At 47.8% G+C, this 21,758-nt stretch overlaps 1 protein-coding gene across 2 annotated transcripts in view; it reads right to left on the bottom strand.

Moving 5' to 3' along the window:
- Positions 1-21,758, bottom strand: part of SNX29 (sorting nexin 29) — a 505,967-nt gene that overhangs the window by 439,618 nt on the left and 44,591 nt on the right. For both annotated transcript variants that reach the window (XR_013448903.1, XM_078074795.1), the window contains exons 5-6: positions 4,195-4,375; positions 1,242-1,312 (exon numbers count right to left, since the gene is read on the bottom strand). Coding sequence is in view for 1 of the 2 variants with exons in the window: in XM_078074795.1 (XP_077930921.1) it covers positions 1,242-1,312; positions 4,195-4,375 (252 nt within the window). In the remaining variant the exon portion in view is untranslated. The remainder of the gene's footprint in view (positions 1-1,241; positions 1,313-4,194; positions 4,376-21,758) is intronic.

A 21,758-nucleotide genomic window follows, 5' to 3' on the forward strand; every position in this document is an offset into this window, starting at 1 on the left:
ACAAGGGGTGCCTGGGTGGCTCAGTCAGTTAAGCGTCTGCCTTCGGCTCGGGTCATGATCCCAGGGTCCTGGGATCGAGCCCCACATCGGGCTCCCCGCTCTGCGGGGGGCCTGCTTCTCCCTCTTCCACTCCCCCTGCTTGTGTTCCTGCTCTCGCTGTGTTTCTCTCTGTCAAATAAATAAATAAATCTTTAAAAATAAATAAAATAAAATAAAAACCTCCCACAAAATGGGGTCAGGAGACACCAGTTATCATAGCAGATGAGTCTTTCCCAATTTTCTCCCTCTTGGTCAAAGACAAATAAGAGGTCAACCCCCAGAGATTAAGATGTAAGTTCTGAGGTTAGACTGCCTGGGTTGGATCCCAGCACTGCCGCTTTCTAGGAGACCTGGGTCAAGCCACGTACAACCTGAGCTTCCATTTCCTTATCTGTAAAATGGGGACGAGAGTATCTCTTTCACAGGGTATTAAAGACAATCACCCACCAAAACCACTCAGTTCAGTAAGCAATCAAACATGTGCATCAATATTGTAACTATTATTATTTCAGGCAAAAGCTTGCCCTGGTCTACAGAGGACATCACAGTCAAAGCCTGACTTTTCCCCATCAATGGACAAGACAAATGTTAACTCTCAATATGTGGGACTTAGTGTAAACCTTCAGGGAAAAAAAAGGCAAGGTAGGATTTGAAAGAAAGAATCAAGTTACCCACTTCTGTTGGGCTCACCCTTTGAGTGAGAGTCAAACGATAAACAACCTAACAATTCACCAACTAACATCATCCAGGGGCTTCCACACTGACAAATCGTGGACATGACTCTTCACCACACTTGATTCTCTCACAGCCCTATGAAAGCAATTCCCATGCTATCAGGATCCCTACCATGCAGAGGAGGGAAATAAGGGTGACAGAGTTCACAGGACCTGCCCCAGGTCACCAGCCAGGAAAGGGTAGAGCCAGGCTTCAAAGCCAGGTCTCCTGCTTCCAATTCCCCAGGTCTTGCAAAGCCACAGCCAAAACTCCCAACCCTATGCTTTCCCTGCCAGGGTATCCAATTCAAGATGAATGGACTCGGTGACCAATGCTACTAAAGGAAGGACAGTGACAAGTGACTCATTAAGTCGGGGAGGGACAGGGAAAATCACAGCCTCTCCTGGAGTTATAAATTCCCTCCCAGGCAGCCGACTCTGCTCACCAAGCTTTAAGTACCCATCACTCCTGGCCTGGGCCAGGCTTACCAGCTGCCATGGTAGGAAGCATGCTAGACCTTTCTTCATCCATCACAAAAGACCAGTCTTCATAAAAAATGCTGCAAATTGAAAGAGAAAGGGAAGAAGTTCTGAACAGTGATTTTCTGCATCCATTGGCCAGACAGTTCTCTTACATGGCTCCCTGGAAAATCTGTGCCTGGTCATCCCAGAGTGGCTATCCAAGGTCTCTGCCCAGCCGAAGCTTCTGGTTAATAAACAAAGGACTGAATGTATATATCCTACGACTTCCTCATCGGTCCCCTGAGCTTGAGTGTACTGAAATAGGCATGACATGTAAATGCAGTTATTTATGAAGCAGCAAAGGAGAAGGGGACAAAGAGAGGAGTGGCATCCAGTCAAGCTAGGTCTCTAAGACACAGGCAGGAAATCTGAGTTGGCCCCCTGCGTGCCATGACTGGGCTACCACAAGAGACAGTTATAGAAGGAAATGATAGAGTTCCATGGCTCCATCAACCAGAGCCTTTGTACATAATACTTGCTTGGGCTGCAGACCCCAAAGCCCAAGTTACCCCTGGAAAGGGCTGGGAAGCTAAAAGGGGCCCACGACTCTCAGTGGCAATAGAAGGAAAGGGGTCAGCAAGGTCTACAGGGTTAGTCCAAGCTTGTCCAGCAATGATGGTACGGCCAGGGCCCTGAAGCTGGTGCCCCAGTCCAGCCCCCCAGCTCTGTATCCGAGGCTTGCTAAGCAGTAGCAAGTACTCCCCTACCAGGCTGGAGAACTCTCAATTAATGGAGTCAAAGCTCACAGCGCTAAAGCACACTCAGTGGTAAGGGACCTGCAGCAGGAGATGGGACACCCTGGCTGCGGGAGTGACTGAGTGCAAACGACGGAACAAAGGAACGCCTGCCGTCCGATAAGCTTACCCAGCGGAGTGTCAGCCTAAGCGCAAACTACACGCTCGAGCTGGCTCTGCCACTGTACCTCCAATTCCCCAGACTGCGACGCTTTAAAAGTCGGAGCCAGTTTCCACGCACGTGAATGAATCTGGTTTGCCCACATCTAGTTAGTAAGTGGCTAGTGATTCGGGTAAGTTCAACTGTGAACCGTTAACAGCTGGATTCACTTCGACCTTGATACTGAGTTGTACAACTCTGAACTACTTGCAAATGATCTGCTGGAAAGAGCTTCATGAAAATTCATTGTAGGGGCGCCTGGGTGGCTCAGTCGGTGAAGCGTCTGCCTTCGGCTCAGGTCATGATCCCAGGGTCCTGGGATCGAGCCCCACGTTGGGCTCCCTGCTCAGCGGGGAGTCTGCTTCTCCCTCTCCCTCTGCTCTTCCCCTGCTTGTGCTCTCTCTCCCCCTCCCTCCCTCTCTCTCTCTCTGTCAAATAAATAAATAAAATCTTTAAAAAAGAAGAAGAAGAAAAAAACTCACTGTAAGAAACAGGAGTATATTCTTCTCAACTAAAACTATCTAATGCTCGGGGGGTGCACCCAGGCGTCCACAGCCTCAGGGCTCAGACCTAAGTGGCACACGGGTGCAGTGAGCACAGTAGTCCTGGCCCCCACGCCTTCCATTTCAGTCCCACAGTCTGAGCACACAGCCGGACTCGGCCCCACAGGCACCATCAATGGGAGAACTTCAAGAGTATTTGTCAGAGCCTTCGTGCACAATCCAGAACCCCTAACAAATTGCTGGTAGACAGGTGACCACGAGCAGCACGAAAAAACAGAAGAGGAGACAAGCCAGGGAACGCATGGCAGCATATAAAATCATGGGAACGCATCATGGCACGAATGAAATGCCAGCTTACTGAATTAAATAAGATTAATTCACTGAAATTAAACCCTCACTGTTTAGGAGCTGGGCACTGCTAATGTGGAAGCTACTCAAGGAACCCGCACAGGATTGATCACGGTCCCTGTGCACCATGAGGTGACACAAAGCAACACATCTAGTCCACCGTTCTCAGACGTAAGTAATAGCCACCAACACAGAGTCATTGTTAACATCATGAGTATAGGACAATGACAGCACTGTCACATGTTTCTGAAAGGAATGTGGCTGACAGTACTACGGTTGACGCGTATGCAGTGCCCTCCTCCCATGGCTATGCGACAGCCACACGCCCCCACCTTGCTGAGCTAGGCTGTGGCCACGTGACTCGCTGGCCAACGAAATGCGGGTGGAAGTGAAGTATCTCTCTGGGCAGAAGCTTCAAAAGCCAGTGCTCAGTTCAACCACATCCCCTTTTCCTACCTTGGCAATCATGGGAGCCTCTGTCAGCCTGGGACCCTGAGACAGGGAACCCCGACTCATCCATGATAGACACGTGTCCGGGAGAAGAAGTAAACGTGGCTGTCTTGAGCCATGGAGGGTTTTATGCTGTTTGTTATAGCAGCATAAACTGACCTATACTAACTGATAGAGTGAGCTGTATGTTTACGATCAAGAAAAAAAAAGGAAACATCATAAAATAGGTTTTTTTCTTTTTAAATAACAATTGACTTCCCTTCCCAGCACAAAGCTTCTCTATTCCTTTTAGTCAGTTTGGGATTGATTAACCTCAAAAAAACAGAAGGAATTGTAAGGAACCCAAGACAAACACGAAACTGAGCACTAAACACCCAATTTCTACTGAGAAAGAAATTCTAGATCTGAAAGGAGCCCAAATTAAAATTTCACCAAGTGAAGAGCAGGCTGTACCCTGGGACAAAAGCTCTCTCCACATCCCACACCTAAATAAGCATTTACGGAGTACTTGCTGTATGCAGGTGCCATACTGAGCCCTTTACAAGCATTCATTCTCTCACTTATTCTCTAACCATCTGTGCCCCAAGCACAGCTGAATACACGGGGACTATAAAAGGGGAACCCGCGTGCCCTCGACAAGGAGACTGGGACACAAACCCAGGCAGTCAGATGCTGCGATTCTAGCCAGCCGGCTACGCCTCCCCCCGGAAGGCCATCCCCGGTACCTGAGCCTGCTGCGGTCGGCCAGGAGCATGTGCAGGTAGCGCTCCAGGGAGTGTTCGTTGAGGGCACAGCGCAGCCAGGCCCGGCCGCGGCCCACGTCCGAGGCGATGTGGCGCAGGGAGTAGAAGCGTGGCAGCTCGTGCTTGCTGAGGACCTCCTTCACGTAGAACCAGAACACGGGCTCTGCAGAGAGAGGGACGGGCACGATGGCACTCAGCCTGGGACATGCATCGTTTTAGAGTGACAGTCCCTAGGCATTTTTCAGGATCATAAGAGTTACTTCCTCAGCACAGAAAAGGAAGACACTGAAGAGTATAACTTCGCATCTGGGTTTCTTTACTTGTCTAGATCATGAACATTTTGCTGTAATGTTTAAAGATCTTTGAAAACGTGGGGGCGCCTGGGTGGCTCAGTCAGTTCAGCGTCTGCCTTCAGCTCTGGTCATGATCCCAGAGTCCTGGGATCGAGTCTCGAGTCAGGACCCCTGCTCAGCGGGGAGTCTGCTTCTCCCTCTGCCCTCCCCCACCCCACCCCCTTCCCCCACTCATGCTCTCTCTCTCTTGCTCTATCTCAAATAAATAAAATCTTTTTCAAATTTTTTAAAAAAATAAAGATCTTTGAAAACATGATTTTTTTATGGCTTCCCAATGAAACATATTTTAACCATTTCTCTACCTCTGGGAACATGATATATTGCCAATCTTCCCTACATACTGCTTTGAACCTCCTTGTCCATAACTGTCCTCATTTCTAGCTCCTTAGAAAGGATTTCCATATGTCTGAGAATAGAAACAGATTTAAGGCTTTAAGGGAAAGCTTAAAAAGTTTTTTTTATCCACAAGGTAGTTATTGGATCTCCTCACATCCCACCTTTTTCATCCACACGCAGAGATTGTTTTCATAATTTTCATTCTAGTATAAACCTCATTTTGTGACCCACTGTCTTCACGTATGCTCATCAAACCTGTTCCATGCTGCCAATAACCAGCAACACCAGCAAGCGCTGCTGTGTGCAAAGCACTAGCAAAGTACCCGCCACTGCACTCAAGACTTGACATCTGACCTCAGTCCTCATAAGCACCAAGGTCATCTCCATATCAAAGACGAGGGCAGAGGCCTGGCCAAGGCAGTAACTTGGCCCAGTGGTACGCAGTTAGTAAGCTATAGGACAGAATGGGACCTCGGAGCTGCCTGACTGCAAAGCACTAACTCAGGCAGCCTTGTGTGGTGACAGACGGCTCTACCCTCTTCAAGAGGATCATGTTCACAACTGCTTAATATCCCAAGGGAGACACTGCTGAGTCTTTGCTGCCAGATGGGGATTCTAAGCCAGGAGCTCAAAAGGCTCACAGAGCCCTCTGAGAGACAGGATCTTTCAAGCTCCCTTCTAAAGAATGTAAACACACACATCTCCATAAACTGGACACCGGGTTAGCAAATTCACTCGAATAATTCAGTTCAGCTCAGTTAGCATGGACTGCATTCTTAATGGAAGCCACGGACTGGGCAAAACTGTGGGCTACCAGGTAGACAACAAGGGTTCATCCCTAACGAAGCTTCCAGTCTAGCAGGCTGGACGACGGTGAAGAGATCAATCAAGAGAATGACCCTGGCGGCTCACTCGGTCATGCTACACTTCCGATTCCTCTCCCATCAAAAGCCCCAAAGTACAGAAGCACCCAGAGATCCTGGGGTGACTGAAGAAAAGGGAAGGAGAGCCTGAGCACGATGGCCAGGCCATGATGACCAACCGCCATCTGCCTAATGACAACCTTCTCAAACCAGAGCAACTGTGTTGTTTCCTCTTCTCCTTTTCCTGTTAACAGCAACTAAATGCATACATACACGTATCTGTGGATCAAGCCGACCTCTGGGATCAGTTTAAATAAACAGCTCAGGAATGACTGGAAAAACCAACACAGCAGCTCACTCAGGACTCCCTTCTGTCTCAATCCCTAAATGCCACACAAATCCCCTTCCCAAACCCAGGAGATCAGCCCAGACCACACAAATGTGTAACGGCCTTTCTTCCACTCAGTGCTTTTCTCAGAAACCAGGACGAGGGGAATGGTGAGAGCAATATCCGGGGCCGGCAGGCCAATAACTTGTTTCAAAACATGCCAAACAACCATCTGTATCTCTGGCATGACTCAAATCAGGTGACTCTCACCTGCATCTGGTCTTTCTGGAGAACTGCTGTGACCTCCCTCTGACCTTGAACGCATATGAAACACTTAACGTGTGTTTTCACCTTTCAATTTTGCAAATTGCTTAGTGCTACAGGATCCTTCCCCAGCCTGCCAAAGTGATGCAGCGAGGGTGAGAATTACCCCAGCAGGGGTCCACTTCCACTGCCAGCATTAATGTGGTCTTTCTCAAGTGCAGCTCACCTGCCACTTAACGCTTGCAGCGTCTGTAATTTAATTTGGGGCAATACACTGATCTCTTGCTGCTATGAAACCAGAGGCTCATTCCAGAAATGGGTGAGGGCTTCTGGTTCTCCAGACGCCTGAACGCCATTTGCGCACATGAACAAGAGCCTGGAAGGGGCTGTTGATGCAAACCACCTCCGGGGGTACTTATTAACAGAGGGGGGCTAACACCACAGGCCCTCTGGCAAAGTTCCTAACAGGCTCGCTGGGCTATAAGAGATGCCTAGATACTCTGGAAGACAAAACCCCTGAGGAGGCACTCCCATCCGGGTCCCTGGGAAGCTACCTTCAGCACCACAAACCTCTCCTCCCGCAGCGCTGGACAGGTAAGCCGGACTGGGCAATCACCTGGCCGAGCGCCGCAATTGGCCTCACTCACCCCACCCTCCCTCCCGACCCTATTTGTTATTTTGAGCGTCATGATTTTTTTTCTGTATTAATTTGACTTTTTAAAAATATTGCATGAAAATGTTAGGTCTCCCGATTGCTGAGTTTTTTGGTGCTCCTGTAAATTCTGTGGCTGCAGTGAAGGCCTCGCTGCTCTCACCCTAGTCCCAGCCCTGGACCACAGGGCTCTCCCCACAACTTCTATCTGAGCCACTAGAGGAGAGACCTTGGCTCCCTCAAGAACTGAAGTCAGCAAACAATGGTCTAAGGGCCAAGCTTGGCCCATGACTTGTCTTTGTAAGTGAAGTTTTATTGGAAGAGTCGTGCCCCTTTGTACACAGACTGCCTGTGGCTGGTTTCCTGTTAGAGTCATCACTGGGAAGTTGCTACAGATACCCATGGCCCACAGAGCCCAAAATACTTACTATCTGATCCCTTAAGGAGGAAGTTTGCCGTCCACTGTCCTAGAAGTAGGAGCTCTGATAATCACATAAATCTGGAGCCACTCGGCCCTTTTCCTCCCTTTCCTGTAGAGTATGTCCACCTGGGAAAGACACCCACCCAGACAGAAGCAGGGCTGAGACAGACCGATGTGGGGGATGCGGAGCCCCTAAATCCAGTTCGCCCTCCAGTTTTCTTAGTTACTTAAGTTAGTAAGTGCCCTTTGTTTGCTGAAGTCTAAGTGACTTGCTGTCACCTGCGACCAGAAGACTGATGCAGAGTGACAGGGCGCATTCCTCGGCCATCTGACAGTTACAGAGGAGGGGCAACACTCCGGGCGCTGAGCAGTGCCTCCGTGCATCCAAGTGGCAAATGCATCCCTCAGAAAGAAAGAAAAACAAGATAGCATTGCTCAACGAGAAACAGAAAACCCAACTACAAGGAGCTAGGCTTCTTGTGAACAAAGAAAGGCTTCTTTTTCTCACAGACTTAGTCTGGAGGTAGACAGCTGGTTCAAAGCCACTGTCACGGGCAGAATCCCCAACCTCTTGACTTTCACCCCCCTGTCCCAGAGGACTGCCACCACCCTGGGTATCACAGCCACAATCAAGAAGAAAGAGGACAAGATAAAACCAGCTCTATCACCCCTTTTTTTTCAGGCAAGGGTAAGTAATCCCAGAAAACCAAGAGGAAGAGAGATATAAAATGTCAAGATTGGCTTAATCACTCATGATCTATTACTTAGAGGACATCCCAGGGCCCCGAGCAAAATCAAGGTTCTGTTATGCCAAAGAAGAAACGGGGAATGGATTTTAAGTAAAAAACTAACAGAATCACCCATCCATGCTATCAACGATTCCAGGAACAAATGGCCATCAAGTGCTCCCTTATTCCAGCCTCAGACTTAGGGGAGCACAAGTGCCCCCCAAATCCCAGTCACATCCTAATCTGGACGAGCCTGACTACAAGACACAAATGGATCAGCAAAGCAGAGTTCCCAAGAAGGGGCTGTAGCTTCGTCACCCGGCCTTCTCCCAACCAGCCACAGGACTGCCTCCTGAAACCAGAAGACAGGAAGTGTGGTTTAATAAAGACTTGTAAAAAGTCTGTAAACTTGACACTTTTTTTTTTTTGCTTTCTAAAAATTGTGGTAAAATATACATAATAAAATTTACCACTCTAACCATTTTTCAGTGCATAATTCAGTAGCATTAATTACATTCATAATGTTGTGCAACCATCACCACCACCCATTTCTAGAACTTTTCCATCATCCCAAACAGAAACTCCATACCCAGGAAACGATAACTCCCCCATTCTCCCCTTCTCCCCAGCCCCCAGGGGCCTCTATTCCATTTTCTGTCTCTGTGAATTTGACTATTCTAGATATTTCATATAAGTCGAATCGTACAATATGGGACCTTTTTATCTGGCCACTTTCACTTAGCAGAATGTTTTCAAGGATCATCCATGTCCTAGTATTTATCAGTACTTCATTTCTTTCTATGGCTGAATAATATCCTACTGTGTGTATATACCACATTTTGTTCATCCATTCATCTGTCAATAGACATTTGGGTTTTTCCATCTTTTGGCTCTTGTGAATAATGCTTCTAGGAACATTCACATACAAGTGTGTTTGAGTCCCTGCTTTCAGTTCTTTTAGGTCTGTATTTAGGAGTGGAATTGCTGGATCAGACAGTAATTCTAGGTTTACCTTTTTGAGGAACCACCAAACTCCTGTCAATGGTAGTTATGCCATTTTACATCGATACTTTTTTTTTTTGAGGTAGGATTGCCTTTATTTCTCTGCAATTAAAATTAACTCTGCTATTAAATTCCCTTTCAGTTAGAAAAAAACTTAAACTTGCCAATTAAAGGTAACTTAGCCCCTTCCAGGTTTAATTTTTTAATTGTGGCAAATTTCACTTAACATAAAATCCACCATTTTAAAGTTTATAATTCAGGGGCACCTGGGTGGCTCAGTCGGTTAAGCGTCTGCCTTCGGCTCAGGTCATGATCCCAGGGTCTGGGATCGAGCCCCACGTCAGGCTCCCTGCTCAGCGGGGAGTCTGCTTCTCCCTCTCCCTCTCCCCCTGCTTGTGTTCCCTCTCTCGCTGTATCTGTCAAATAAATAAAATCTTTAAAAAAATTTTATAATTCAGAACTTCGTAGATTTTTTTTAATAAAGATTTTATTTATTTGACAGAGAGAGACACATCGAGAGAAGGAACACAAGCAGGGGGAGTGGGAGAGGGAGAAGCAGGCTTCCCGCAGAGCAGGGAGCCCAGTGTGGGGCTCGATCCCAGGACCCTGGGATCATGACCTGAGCCGAAGGCAGATGCTTAACGACTGAGGCACCCAGGTGCCCCAGAACTTGGTAGATTTTTAAAGAATGAATAAATGCACAATAATCTGAGATACTGGATGACTTTTGAAGGCTCCAGTCTATTTAAATCTAAAAACAAAACATCTCTGCTGATTCCACAGAACAGGTGCCAATTATCTTGGTGGAGGTAGGTGGAGATCAGGAAAACAAAAGCAGCCAAGGAGGATAAAGTGCCACTCACTGCCGATCCGTGGCCTGGTTCCTCCTCCACCTCTGGCCTTGCACCCCTGCCACTCTCCGCCTCACTCGCCCTGCTCCAGCCTCGCTGATCTCCTTGATGCTCCTCCAACACGCCAAGCATGCTCCACGTGAGCGCCTGCCCAGCCATGAACAGAAACCACACCAGGAGAGCATTGAAGGAACTGAACACAGGGCATCTGTTACAAAGACTCTGGCCGAGCTACAAAGCCCAACAGGACATAATGAGGCCACCCAGAGATTACCAATGTCAGAAAGCCAATCCATCCCTGATGCCAGAGGAACAGAGGAAGAGGTAATGTTAAGAGTGTAAAAACTAACTGAAAGGGGATTTAATAGCAGAGTTAATTTCAGTTGCAGAGAAATAAAGGCAATTCCATCTCTACTCAAAAAAAAAAAAAAGTATCACTGTAAAACGGTACGGTCACTGTTGACAATAGTTCGGTGGTTCCTCAAAAAGGTAAACACAGAATTAGCATAAGATCCAGCAATTCCACTCCTAAATACAGACTCACCAGGCAACAGCCAGCCTGTGGCAGGGGCACCAAGGAGAACAGTGAAACAAGAAGACCGTGGCCTCACCTGCAGGCCACGTGGGACGTCCACAGACCACAGAGGAAGCACAGCACTGCTAGACATGCCCCCTGGAGCTGGGAGGAAATGCTCCAGCCTCCCTCCTCCTCCCACCTTCCTCTGGCCAAGCAGGAAGACAGTGGGCAAGGGAGCCTGGGAAACAGTCTGCAGGCAAGGGCAGAGAATAAATTTGAGAGCAGAGGCAAGTGACTCTAAGCTTTTCCACTTGCTGAATAGCACAGGATTCCTTCCCCAGGTAAGAGTACGGCTACTTCCCTCCTTCCCTGAGGTCTCTATTCAAAAGGCCCATAAAGACGGTCTCTGACCACTCTATGCAGAAGAGTGAACCCCCACCCCACTGCTCATCGAAATCTCTCTTCTTCCTGAACCCCTAGACGCTTCCCAGCCTGCCCTGCAGCAGCCAGGTGACTCACAGTCTCCACCAACCCAGGTGCCTTTAGCGGGCCTGCCTCGCTCATTTCTGTCATCTGCCTGGCCCCTGTGGGCACCTGAAGTTGGAGTCCTGAGCTCTAACAATTCAGCATAGCACACTTGGCATTCACCAGTGGTCTACAAGAGTCTACAGTGCCTCCTTTACTATAAAGTGGGAACCTTCTCTAGTGCCAAACAAAGGACTTCAGAAGCTTGTGTCTTGTTTCCTCTTAGGGATGTACCCCATCCTCTGCTGAAGACTCATTTTCAGGCTGACAGGAACTAAGCAAAGGACCCACGAATCCAACAGGCCAGATAATTATGGACTAAAAACTGACAACTCTGAGGCCAAATTTACTAGTTTTAATTTACTAGATCTTAGGATCAAACACCTTTAAAACAGCCAGAAGTCATCCTTGGCCAAGAGGCAACAGTCTGGCTATATGAGATCCTAAAATGCTGGGACAGTTTGCTGCCCCTTAGTAAGTAGCCACTGGTCCAAGCCCTCGGCCACCCCAGCTGTCAAGGACCTTCCCCAGAACCCTGCGGACATCCCCATAATCTAGGAACTCACAGATTAACACCTAGCCCAAGGGGGATAGCACTCTGGCTCTGACCCTCTCCCTAAGGCCAGCAGTTCCCAACCAGCTGTTAAAAATTCTTATTACCACCCCTGTATAGAGCTCAGTCTTTTCTTTGAATCTTCCACCGACATCCTTCCAAGGTCTCTAGTACCAGAACTAGCTGATTTGCAAGTTCATGAATATGACAGAGAAACACAAAGAGGGAACTGAAAGCCATACAAGGATGGGAGGGTGGGGGAGTGGACTTCCCCTCTCAAGCAAAAGGATGGGCCCAGGCTTCTCCTGGCACATGAAGCTTCCTCCAAAAATACTTTTCTACAGAAATGAAATGGTTACCCAAAGTGACCCAATGAAGCAAAATATAAATTCTGCTTTGAGTTAAATGCAATCAACCGTTTTCAAAAATCCCCAATGAGGATCAAGGAAGTCAGTTTCTCTAATTTTACAGTTGGGTGTGTATTAATACCACCTGCTTTCAGCTGACTGTAAAGAAGATGAACAGACAGCAGAGGGTGGGGTCTGGCTTCCTGGGACAAGGAGCAGCATGTCCTCAAGTCTGGGTCCTGGAGTGATTATTCTGAATGTCCTTTTTGGTGGCCAGGCACCTTGCAATACGCTGGAGCTACAAGGAAGAGCGAGAATAAACCCAGTCCTTGACCATGACCCCATCAAGAGAGACAGTCAAGAAAGCAGGAAGTGCCATAAATCCATTTGATGAGAGGACTCAGGACTAGTGAGGGCTGGGGGGTTGGGGGGTAGAAAGGAGACACCTAGAGAAGGAACACAGGCCAGCTGAACTGGGTGAGGAGCTCATGAATGACTTTTGGGGGGGAAATCTGAAATTTCAAGAGAGAAGAGATCAAAACCACAATGAGATACCACTTCACAATTGAATGGCTAGTATCAAAAAATAAATATATGATAACAACAAGTGTTGGCGAGGATGTGGAGAACTTGGAACCCTCGTGCGCTGCTGGTGGGGACGTACAATGGTGCAGCCGCTACAGAAAGTGAAACATAGAATTACCATCTGATCCAGCAATTCCACTTCTGGGTACTTATCCAAAAGAACTGAAAGAAGGGATTCGATATTTCTACGCCTGTGTTCATGGCAGATTATAGCAGTCAATAAATGAACGCAACCCAGGTGTCCATCCACAGACGAGGAAATAAAGCCGTGTGTGGGTGTGTGTACACACAATGAAATACCATTCAGTCTTAAAAATGAAAGAAATTCTGATGTACTACAAATGCGTGAAGCTTGAAGACATTATGGCAAAGGAAATAAGCCTTAGGTATGTGGAGTATAAGTAAGCCTGACTTATGTGAAGTACTTAAACAAGGCAAACCATAGAGACTGAAAGTAGAATGGCCCAGGTGCCAGGGGCTGAGGGGAGGGAGAATGAGGAGGCAGTGTTTAATGTGGATGGACTTTCAACACAGGGAGATGGATGGTGGGGATGGTCGTCCAATGTGTACCCTTAAAGTGGTTAAAATGGTCATTTTTACATTATGTATACTTTGCCACAATTTTAAAGAGAGAAAAGAAGTTTGAGTAGTTAGTGTCTGAACGAGGGTTGGGGAGGAAGGAGGGCAGCGGAAGGGTAAGAACAAAGAACACTTCCAGACTTGACAGCTTCAGGACTGTAGAAACCAGGCACGCTGTCCAACATTTAGGATTTAACCACCTAAACTGCTCCCTGAGCAATGAAAAGACAGGGGTACTAAAGACCTTCTCCCCCAGCATGTCTAGCATTAACGCTTTAGTTGCTGACTTATGAAGAGGTCCCAGGGGTTCCCCAGGCAGGGGGTGTGGCAGGAGGGGAACTCAGAGGACCCGGGTCATGATTTATTTATCAACTGGACATAAGCATTGCAATGTCTTACCTGCCAGTTGCCTGTTACCCCTGGGTGTGGGGCAGGGTTTAGAGGAAGAGCAGAGACAGACAAAGCTGGTAGGGGACAGACCACGGAAGCCGTGTCAAGGAGTGTGTCCCCTGTCCAACTCCAAAGAGAACCATGACAGAGCTTTAAGGAGGGGGCAGGAACAGGCTGGTCACTGAAGAACCCCCGCCCCAGACTGGCATGATGTGCAGAGTGGATTGGGGAGGATGGAGATGGAAGGCAGAAGGACAAAACAGGGCAGAGGGGAAGGACAAGGAGGCTGCGAGGAAGCCCGAGGGCTGTCCAGGAAAGCCGGATGAAGGGCAGAGCCATTCGCTAAGCAAGGATCACAGGAGTAAACAGGGCTGGTGAGGAGGATTCAGTCTTGGAACTGTGACGAGTCTGCGGTACATCCAGATAGAGACACATAAGAGGAAGGGCCCCAGGGAGTGATGTGGGCTGCAGGTAGAACTGCAAGTAATCGACACATGGAGAGCAATTTTCACTTAGGAATTCAGACGGTAGGTGTATGCACAGAAGTGAGAGGCAACAAAAGAATCTGAAGATGAATGGTAGTTAATATCTGAGGGTGTAGAAATGATACATAAAAAGAATGAACAAAGAAACAGCAAGTATGCCAGGAGGTTGTGGCCACCGGAAGAGGGGGGAAACAGTGTTTCAACGTCAGAGGGTCCTTGGTGCCAAGGGCTGCTGAACAGACAAGGAAGATAGACTTAAATTTTACAGGACAGACAGCTCAATTAACAGCAGGTGTGTCTCTGGTACGTTCTGAACCAAGCCTATGACCTTGTAATGGACTGCCAACAATTCACCTCATGATGATCCATTAGTCATTAACAAGAACATCAAGTCACCAGGTTTGGTCATGAAATGGCACTGCTACGGTCTGAACGTGTCCCTCCAAAATTCCTATCTTAAAATCCTAACCCCTAAAGATGATGGTGTTAGGAGGTGGGGCCTGTCGGAGGACCCTTAGGTCATGAAGGTGGAATCTTCGTGGAATTGGATTATGTCCTTATGAAAGCGGCTCCAGAGGGATCCCTTGCTCCTTCCACCATGTGAGGACACAGTGAGAAGGCCCTGGCTATGGAACAGGAAAAGGGTCCTCACTCAACCACATTGGTGCCTTGATCTTGGACTTCCCAGCCTCCAGAAACGTAATAAACTGCTGCTGGGTTTTTGGGGGGGTTTTTTTGTTGTTTTTTTTTTACTTTTCATATTTCCATGCTTTTATTTTTTTATTATTATGTTAATCACCATACATTACATCATTAGTTTTTGATGTAGTATTCCCATGATTCATTATTTGCGTATAACACCCAGTGCTCCATGCAGAACGTGCTGTTTATAAGCTCCTTAAGTCTGTGGTATTTTGTTACGGCAGCCCAAACAAAGACAGGCGCTAACCGCAGTGGTTCTTTCTCCTCTCTCCAGCAGAATGAAAATAATTCGTTTTTCCACACTGCATTCTGTATTGACTGCTTTGGGCATCCAACATCAGTAAAACCCTCCAATTCCAAGCCAAGCCTATGCAGCTCTCAGTCACTTTTAATTCATTTTTAGTAAATTTAAAAATCAATCTTGGCTCTTTTCCTCCAAACTTAATCACTTCCTTTGTAGCACTCTGCAGCAATCCTGATATAAGGTACCTCGGGAATCATGCAATACAATACTGTGCCAATTGAAATCATGAAATATGAATATATTTTTACTGAAATACTGATGTACTTCCAGACGCTATGCTAGGAGCTGGAAAGTCAAGAGGAAGTAAAACAGACATGGTGCCCTGCAGTCCCAAAGCTTACCATCCAGTGAGGTATGCAGACAACAGACAAGTGAATATGGTGTGATAAGGTAAAGTGGAATCCCCTGTCCTTTGTTCTCAAAAACAGGGATTAGCAAACTTCTTCTCTAAAGGGCCAAATATTAGATGCTTCAGACTTTACAAGATAAATGGTCTCAGTCACAACTGCCTAAAAGCCGCCATGCATAGTAAACAGATGAACCCGTGTGGCTGTGTTCCAATAAACCTTTATTTATAAAAATAGGGACACAGTTTGCTGACCTCTGCTCTAAGTGCTCATAACTTAAAATAACTGCTGCTTCACTTACTCGTGAATTCAAACTGGGAGGGCAGGGAACAGGTCTTTCAGAGAGCCCTCTTTCTGGAAACATGCCATCGTGAATAAAAAAGTCGGAGCCTCTGAGTCACAACCATGCAGACCTAAGTCAAAACCCCAGCTCTGCCACAATTATTAGGTCTGGAGCATTAAGAAAATGATTTCATTTCTTTGAGCTTTATTTTCTTCATCTGTAAAACGAGGACACCCTCATTCACTACGCACAGTCATTTCAGAGATAAAATGGAACAATGAACAGAGGATCTAACAAATCCCCTGGCTCACGGGAGCTGCTCGGTGTAAGTCATCAGCAAACAAGGAAGCCAGGCCTGCGGTCAGCCAGATTATCAAAAAGGAATGGAAAACGTGCAGGTGTCGTCTCCAAGATTAACAGGCTAGTCGTGACTTTCCTCTCATTTCTGAAGCACAGGCCTTGACTTCTATTAAAGTTGTCTTGCTTTTCTTATTGTGTAAGTTAGGTTGTTTCTGGAGGCCTGTAAACAGATATCCAACTCAAGATGGCTTCCAACATTAGGAAATTTACTGTCCCACACAACATTCGGTCCAGAGGTAGGGCAGCTCTAGACGTGCTTAATTCAGAAGCTCGGTGACACTACCGAGGTACTTTCCATCTTTCTGAGCTGCCATCCTTGGTGTACTGGCTTTTGTCCTCAGACTTGTCCCCCTTCATAGTCACAAGATCATCGCCACAGCTCCAAACGTTTCACCAACAACCCAACACCATAAAATAAGTCTTCTCTTATGTCTCCATTCAAATAACAAGACATTTTCTCAGAAGGCCCTCCACGGACTTCTTCCTTCCCTTCGGTCAGAATTTCGTCTAGTGTCTATTCTGAAAACAGCTACTGGCAGGCTGATAATTATTATGGCTGGCCTGATCTGCTCTAGACTCACTCCCCCTGGAGCTAGCTTCAGGCCTGAAGCTCCTGGCGACCCACCATCTGAACAAAATCAATTCTATTAGCAAGAAAGAAGGGACAGAGCTGCTGGGTAAGGAATAACCAACTCCTGCTGTAATTATTCACGCAAACTTGCATAACTAGAAGAGAAAGTTACACAAACTGCAGGACCAGATTCTGGAAATGCAGACTCCCATCTCTCACTGCCACCAAATCAATCATGTGTATAGATAAATCCAGCCACTCGTCCAAGGAAGAGGAAACAGCTCCCCCGGACACAGCCAACTCTCGCCTTTGGGGCTTGAATCCCAAAGGAGACATACTGGATAACCTCATCCCAAGCCTCTCTGAGTCCTGCATACCCCACCTGTTGGCACCATCTATTCAAGGGGATCTCAGCTGGGGACGGACACCCACACCCGCAACAGTGCTTGACAGGACAAACCTGAGCTGGTGGCCTATTTGTAATCACGTCCGCGCTACCAACATTTCATAACTCAAGGATGTTTGGGTCAAAACTCCCCAAGTCAAAAAACACACAAACCAACAAACAAACAAAACCTGACTTCTAAGCCAAAAACAAAGACAGACAAAACAAAACAAAACAAACAGACAAACAAGCCAACCTGGGAATGGGGGATGGATGCAGGCCCTGGCTAAAAACCTCACAGAAGTGGAAGAAATCTGCCTGCAAGCTCCCTTTCCCAGGCTACAGTTTCTCACAGAAGGAACACCGGGCACCTGATTTATGGACAAGCCACGCACAGGCGGCCATGCAGCAAGAGGAAAAGGCGGGCACTGGGCGCCTTCCAGGGGCCATGCTCAGCTTTGGAGGATGAATCCAGATCAGACCACCTCTCCCACAAAAACAACCGAAAAAGCTAGGCAGTTATTCAAACAGTTATTAAAACAAAACCGAGGACTTGGGAGCACTACAAAGGCAAGGAACAAAGAACCCAGACCCCCAAGAGAAGGCAAGTCCACAGACAGGAGCCCTATATTCAGAGCCTTACTTGGCCCTTGGGGCTTCTTCCAGCTACAGAGTTTCTCTGAGGAGAAGTTAAGCAGGGCTTTCAGAATTCCCATGAAGCCTGAAAGGGAAAAAATTGAAGCTCAGAACCAGTGGAGGAGCACAGAAACTGGTCAACAGGTCAGGGATCCAGGATGCACTGGATTGAACAGCGTCCCCCGAAAATTCATGTCGCTCTGAAACCACAGAATGTGACTTTATTTGAAAAAGCTCTTTGCAGATGTAATTAGTTAAGTTGAGGTAATACTGGAGCAGGGTGGGCCGAAATCCAGTAAGGCTGTTGTTCTTCTGAAGAGAGGACACAGAGTCAGAGGCCCAGAGGGAAGAGGCTGTGGGAAGACAGAGGCCCAGACTGGAGTGAAGCCGCCATAAGCAAGGGGCGCCAAGGACGGCTGACAACCACCGGAAGCTGGGAATGCATTCTCCCTCAGAGCCTCCAGAAGGAGTCAGCTCTGCCAACACCTAGATTTTGGACTCCTGGCCTCTAGAAATGTGAGAGAATAAATTTATCCCTGTTGTTTTAAGCCATCCAGGGTGTGCAAATTTGTTATGGCAGCTCTAGGAAATGAATACACGTTGGAAACCCCAAGTAACTATGTCCTAGCAAGAAGGCAAAAGCAGAAATACATCAGCCCTTGCAAATGCCAAAGCCCAGGCATGACATGCTCAATCCTTGATGGGAGTAAATTGAACTTCCTCTATCCTACTTGCCTGAGCAGCAAGAGTGACTCCCCTCTGAAGAAAGATAAATCATCACAAGTTTCACCCAACTCTTCATACATAACACTCGGTAGAAACTACCAAGCACGTGCCAAAGACAAGGATGGATTCAAAATCAAGACAAAAACAAAAACAAAACAAAACAAAACAAAAACAAGGGACTTCTGGCTATAGCCAAGTAGGAAGCTAACAAATCCTCTCCCCAGAAAGCAACTATAAAACTGGACAAAAATGACAACGATTTCCACACTCTGGAAACTGACTTCAAAGGCTTATCATCTGAGAGGTGTTTATGCGTGAAAACTGCTAAAGTTCAGACACGAACAACATGAATAACAACAGCGGGACAATAAATGACAACACCACGCGTCTCAACTGTCAAGGGCAAGAGGGAGAAGAGCAGAGTGTGGAGAACCAGAGCACTGGGCCCCCCTACAGATGGCAGGGGGCGTGGGCTCCAACCACAGCAGTGAAAGTGGGCCCAGAGCCACAGAGCCTCAAGGTGAACCAAAGCTAAAAATCCATATTTCAACATGAAATATCATAATTTATAAATGTGGATGACTTTTTAAGAACATTTTTTTAAGCACACCATACAAGGGTTACCAGTTTCCAGACTTAGCCCTGCGTGCACCCTAACCCCCAATGACCAACTGCAGTCCTGCCCCGCGGACTCAGTATTATCTACTGTAGCGTGATTTTCAACACTCTCATTCTGCTCAGTCATTACTTTAAATTCAGCTCTTCTGTCTTCAAAAGGTAATACTTCCCATCTGTAAACAGAGCTACTGCAACAGCCCTGTAGATTAATTCACCATTACTTACTGTCTCCTGTCCCTTCCAATTCAGCTAATTGAGCAAGAGTGGTCTACAGAGCAGCAGCAATGGGCATCGGGCCACTGCCGGAGGAGGGGGGCGCGGAGAAGAGCCAGGAATTTGACATCAGTCTGACCTGGGCTGGAATCCTCAGCTCTGCCGTTTACTAGCTATGGGAACTTGAACAACTTATTTGGGCCTCAGTGGCATCATCCAAACAATAAGCACATCGTCACCCAGCGTGGACAGTCGCTGCCATGTTTGTTTTAAGATTTTATTTATTTATTTGAGAGAGAGAGAGCATGAGCAGAAGAGGGGCAGAGGGAGAGGGAGCAGACTCCCCGCTGAGCAGGGAGCCAAACGTGGGGCTCGATCCCAGGACCCTGGGATCATGACCTGAGCCAAAGGCAGACGCTTACCCGACTGAGCTACCCACGCACCCCAGTTGCTGCCATGTTATCAAGCACCAGCTCCAGGAGCTCTGTACTGAGGCCTGGGCTCTGCAGGTGCTTCCTCCTGGAGCCCCCAGCACAACACTGTGAGGCCGGTCCTGTGCGTGGCCTTATTTTACACCTGAGGAAACGGAAGCTCAGAGAGGGGATGTCCCGGAGGGTGTTTTTTTTTTTAATTTTTTATTGTTATGTTAATCACCATACATTACATCATTAGTTTTTGATGTAGTGTTCCATGATTCATTGTTTGTGCATAACACCCAGTGCTCCATGCAGAACGTGCCCTCTTTAATACCCATCACCAGGCTAACCCATCCTACCACCCCCCTCCCCTCTAGAACCCTCAGTTTGTTTCTCAGAGTCCATCGTCTCTCATGGTTCGTCTCCCCCTCCAAATCCCCCCCTTCATTCTTCCCCTCCTGCTATCTTTTTTTTTCTTAACATATTATATTATTTGTTTCAGAGGTACAGGTTTGTGATTCAACTGTCTTGCACAATTCACAGCACTCACCATAGCACATACCCTCCCCAATGTCTATCACCCAGCCACCCCATCCCTCCCACCCACCCCCACTCCAGCAACCCTCAGTTTGTTTCCTGAGATTAAGAATTCCTCATATCAGTGAGGTCATATGATACATGTCTTTCTCTGATTGACTTATTTCGCTCAGCATAATACCCGGAGGGTATTTCAACCCAGTCGCCCGACTCTAGGGCCTGGTATCAAGTGCTAAGCCACAGAAAGGGCCCAGGCCAGCAGCCAGCAGGACGAGGAAGCACAGGGATGCTCATTTCCATGCAGGCCTCCTCTTTAGATTTCATTTTCTCCACTCTGCCTGCCACGGTCATTCCGATGGCTTCGAGAGCAACCAAGCAGCCAAAGATCCGATCTTTCCCGACTCCTAGCCGTTGAAAACCCACATGTGCCCCTCCCCATGTGAGGTTTTTATTCAAACATCAACAGTGGGAAAGAGATTTTAATTAGCCACGGACCATCCGGCACCAATGATTGGTTAACTGCACCGCAGGCAAGATTGACAGAGCCCTCAGCAGCCCCTGGAGAGCTAAACTGGTCTGGCTTCCCCCTGCTTCATATTAGCAAGGAGACCGCCCAGAACCTCCTCCACAGCAGAAAACAAAGCAGAGACTGCGTGCAGGTCAGTTTCTCTTCAGGATGCAGGTGCAGAAATCGAGCTAAGAGCCAGTGAAGGGGCAAGAATGGGAACTCAGGCGGTGCCTCACAAACGTGCTGGTGCTCCTTGGATTACCAGGCCCAAGTGACAAAAAGACAAGAATTCTAGTCCAGATGGGAACAGAAAGAGCCATTCTGCATGGCCAAGGCTCAGAGTCCAAGTGAGGATGAGAGGGAGGAAATGGTTACAAGTTTAAAGGGTGTTGGGGGAGAACCTGGGTGGTTCAGTCGGTTAAGCGCCTGCCTTTGGCTCAGGTCATGATCCCAGGGTCCTGGGATCGAGTCCCGAGTCGGGTTCCCTGCTGGGCAGAGTGTCTGCTTCTCCCTCTGCCTGCCGCTCCCCCTGCTTGTGCACACACTCTCTCTCTGACAAATAAAGTCTTTTAAAAATAAATAAATAAATAAAAATGAAGGGTGTTAGGGAGAGGAGGGTAACTGGTTAAATGTTTATTAGGTTCTATGAACCAAAGCAGCTGATTCTCACTGAATCCTCCGGACAACCCCCCAGGCAGACGAGAAGATGGCCCTCACAGGTGAAAACAACTAAGGTTCAGAGGGGCGCTTCCCCAGAGTCATTCCAGACTGACACTCACGGCCTGACTCCAAAGCCAAGGCTGCCTCTGCCATGTCAGCAGCTGCCCTCACAGCATGGAAGCCAACCCAGAGCCTAGTGGTCTACTCCACACACGTTTCTCTCAGGTAGCTGCTGCAGAGCCAGGGAATATGGAAACAGGAAGAAATACGAGGGCCCATCACATCAAGGAGGACTCTGGGCAAAGTTACATCCTCGAGCAGCCCATCAACCAGCCCACAGCACTGAGCCACCCCCATGCAGAGGCCAGGAGACACCGCCGAGACCACAGAGGCCGACAGCCCAGGTGACCGAGGCAGTAGGCAGTGGTTTCCACGGGGACTGAGGCCCTGCAAGGCGGCTCCTCTTTGACCCGGCCCTCTATGTCCCTGACTTTTAAGGAA

This window comes from Halichoerus grypus, chromosome 6 (assembly GCF_964656455.1).
Source record: "Halichoerus grypus chromosome 6, mHalGry1.hap1.1, whole genome shotgun sequence".
Classification (NCBI taxonomy): Eukaryota; Metazoa; Chordata; class Mammalia; order Carnivora; family Phocidae; genus Halichoerus; species Halichoerus grypus.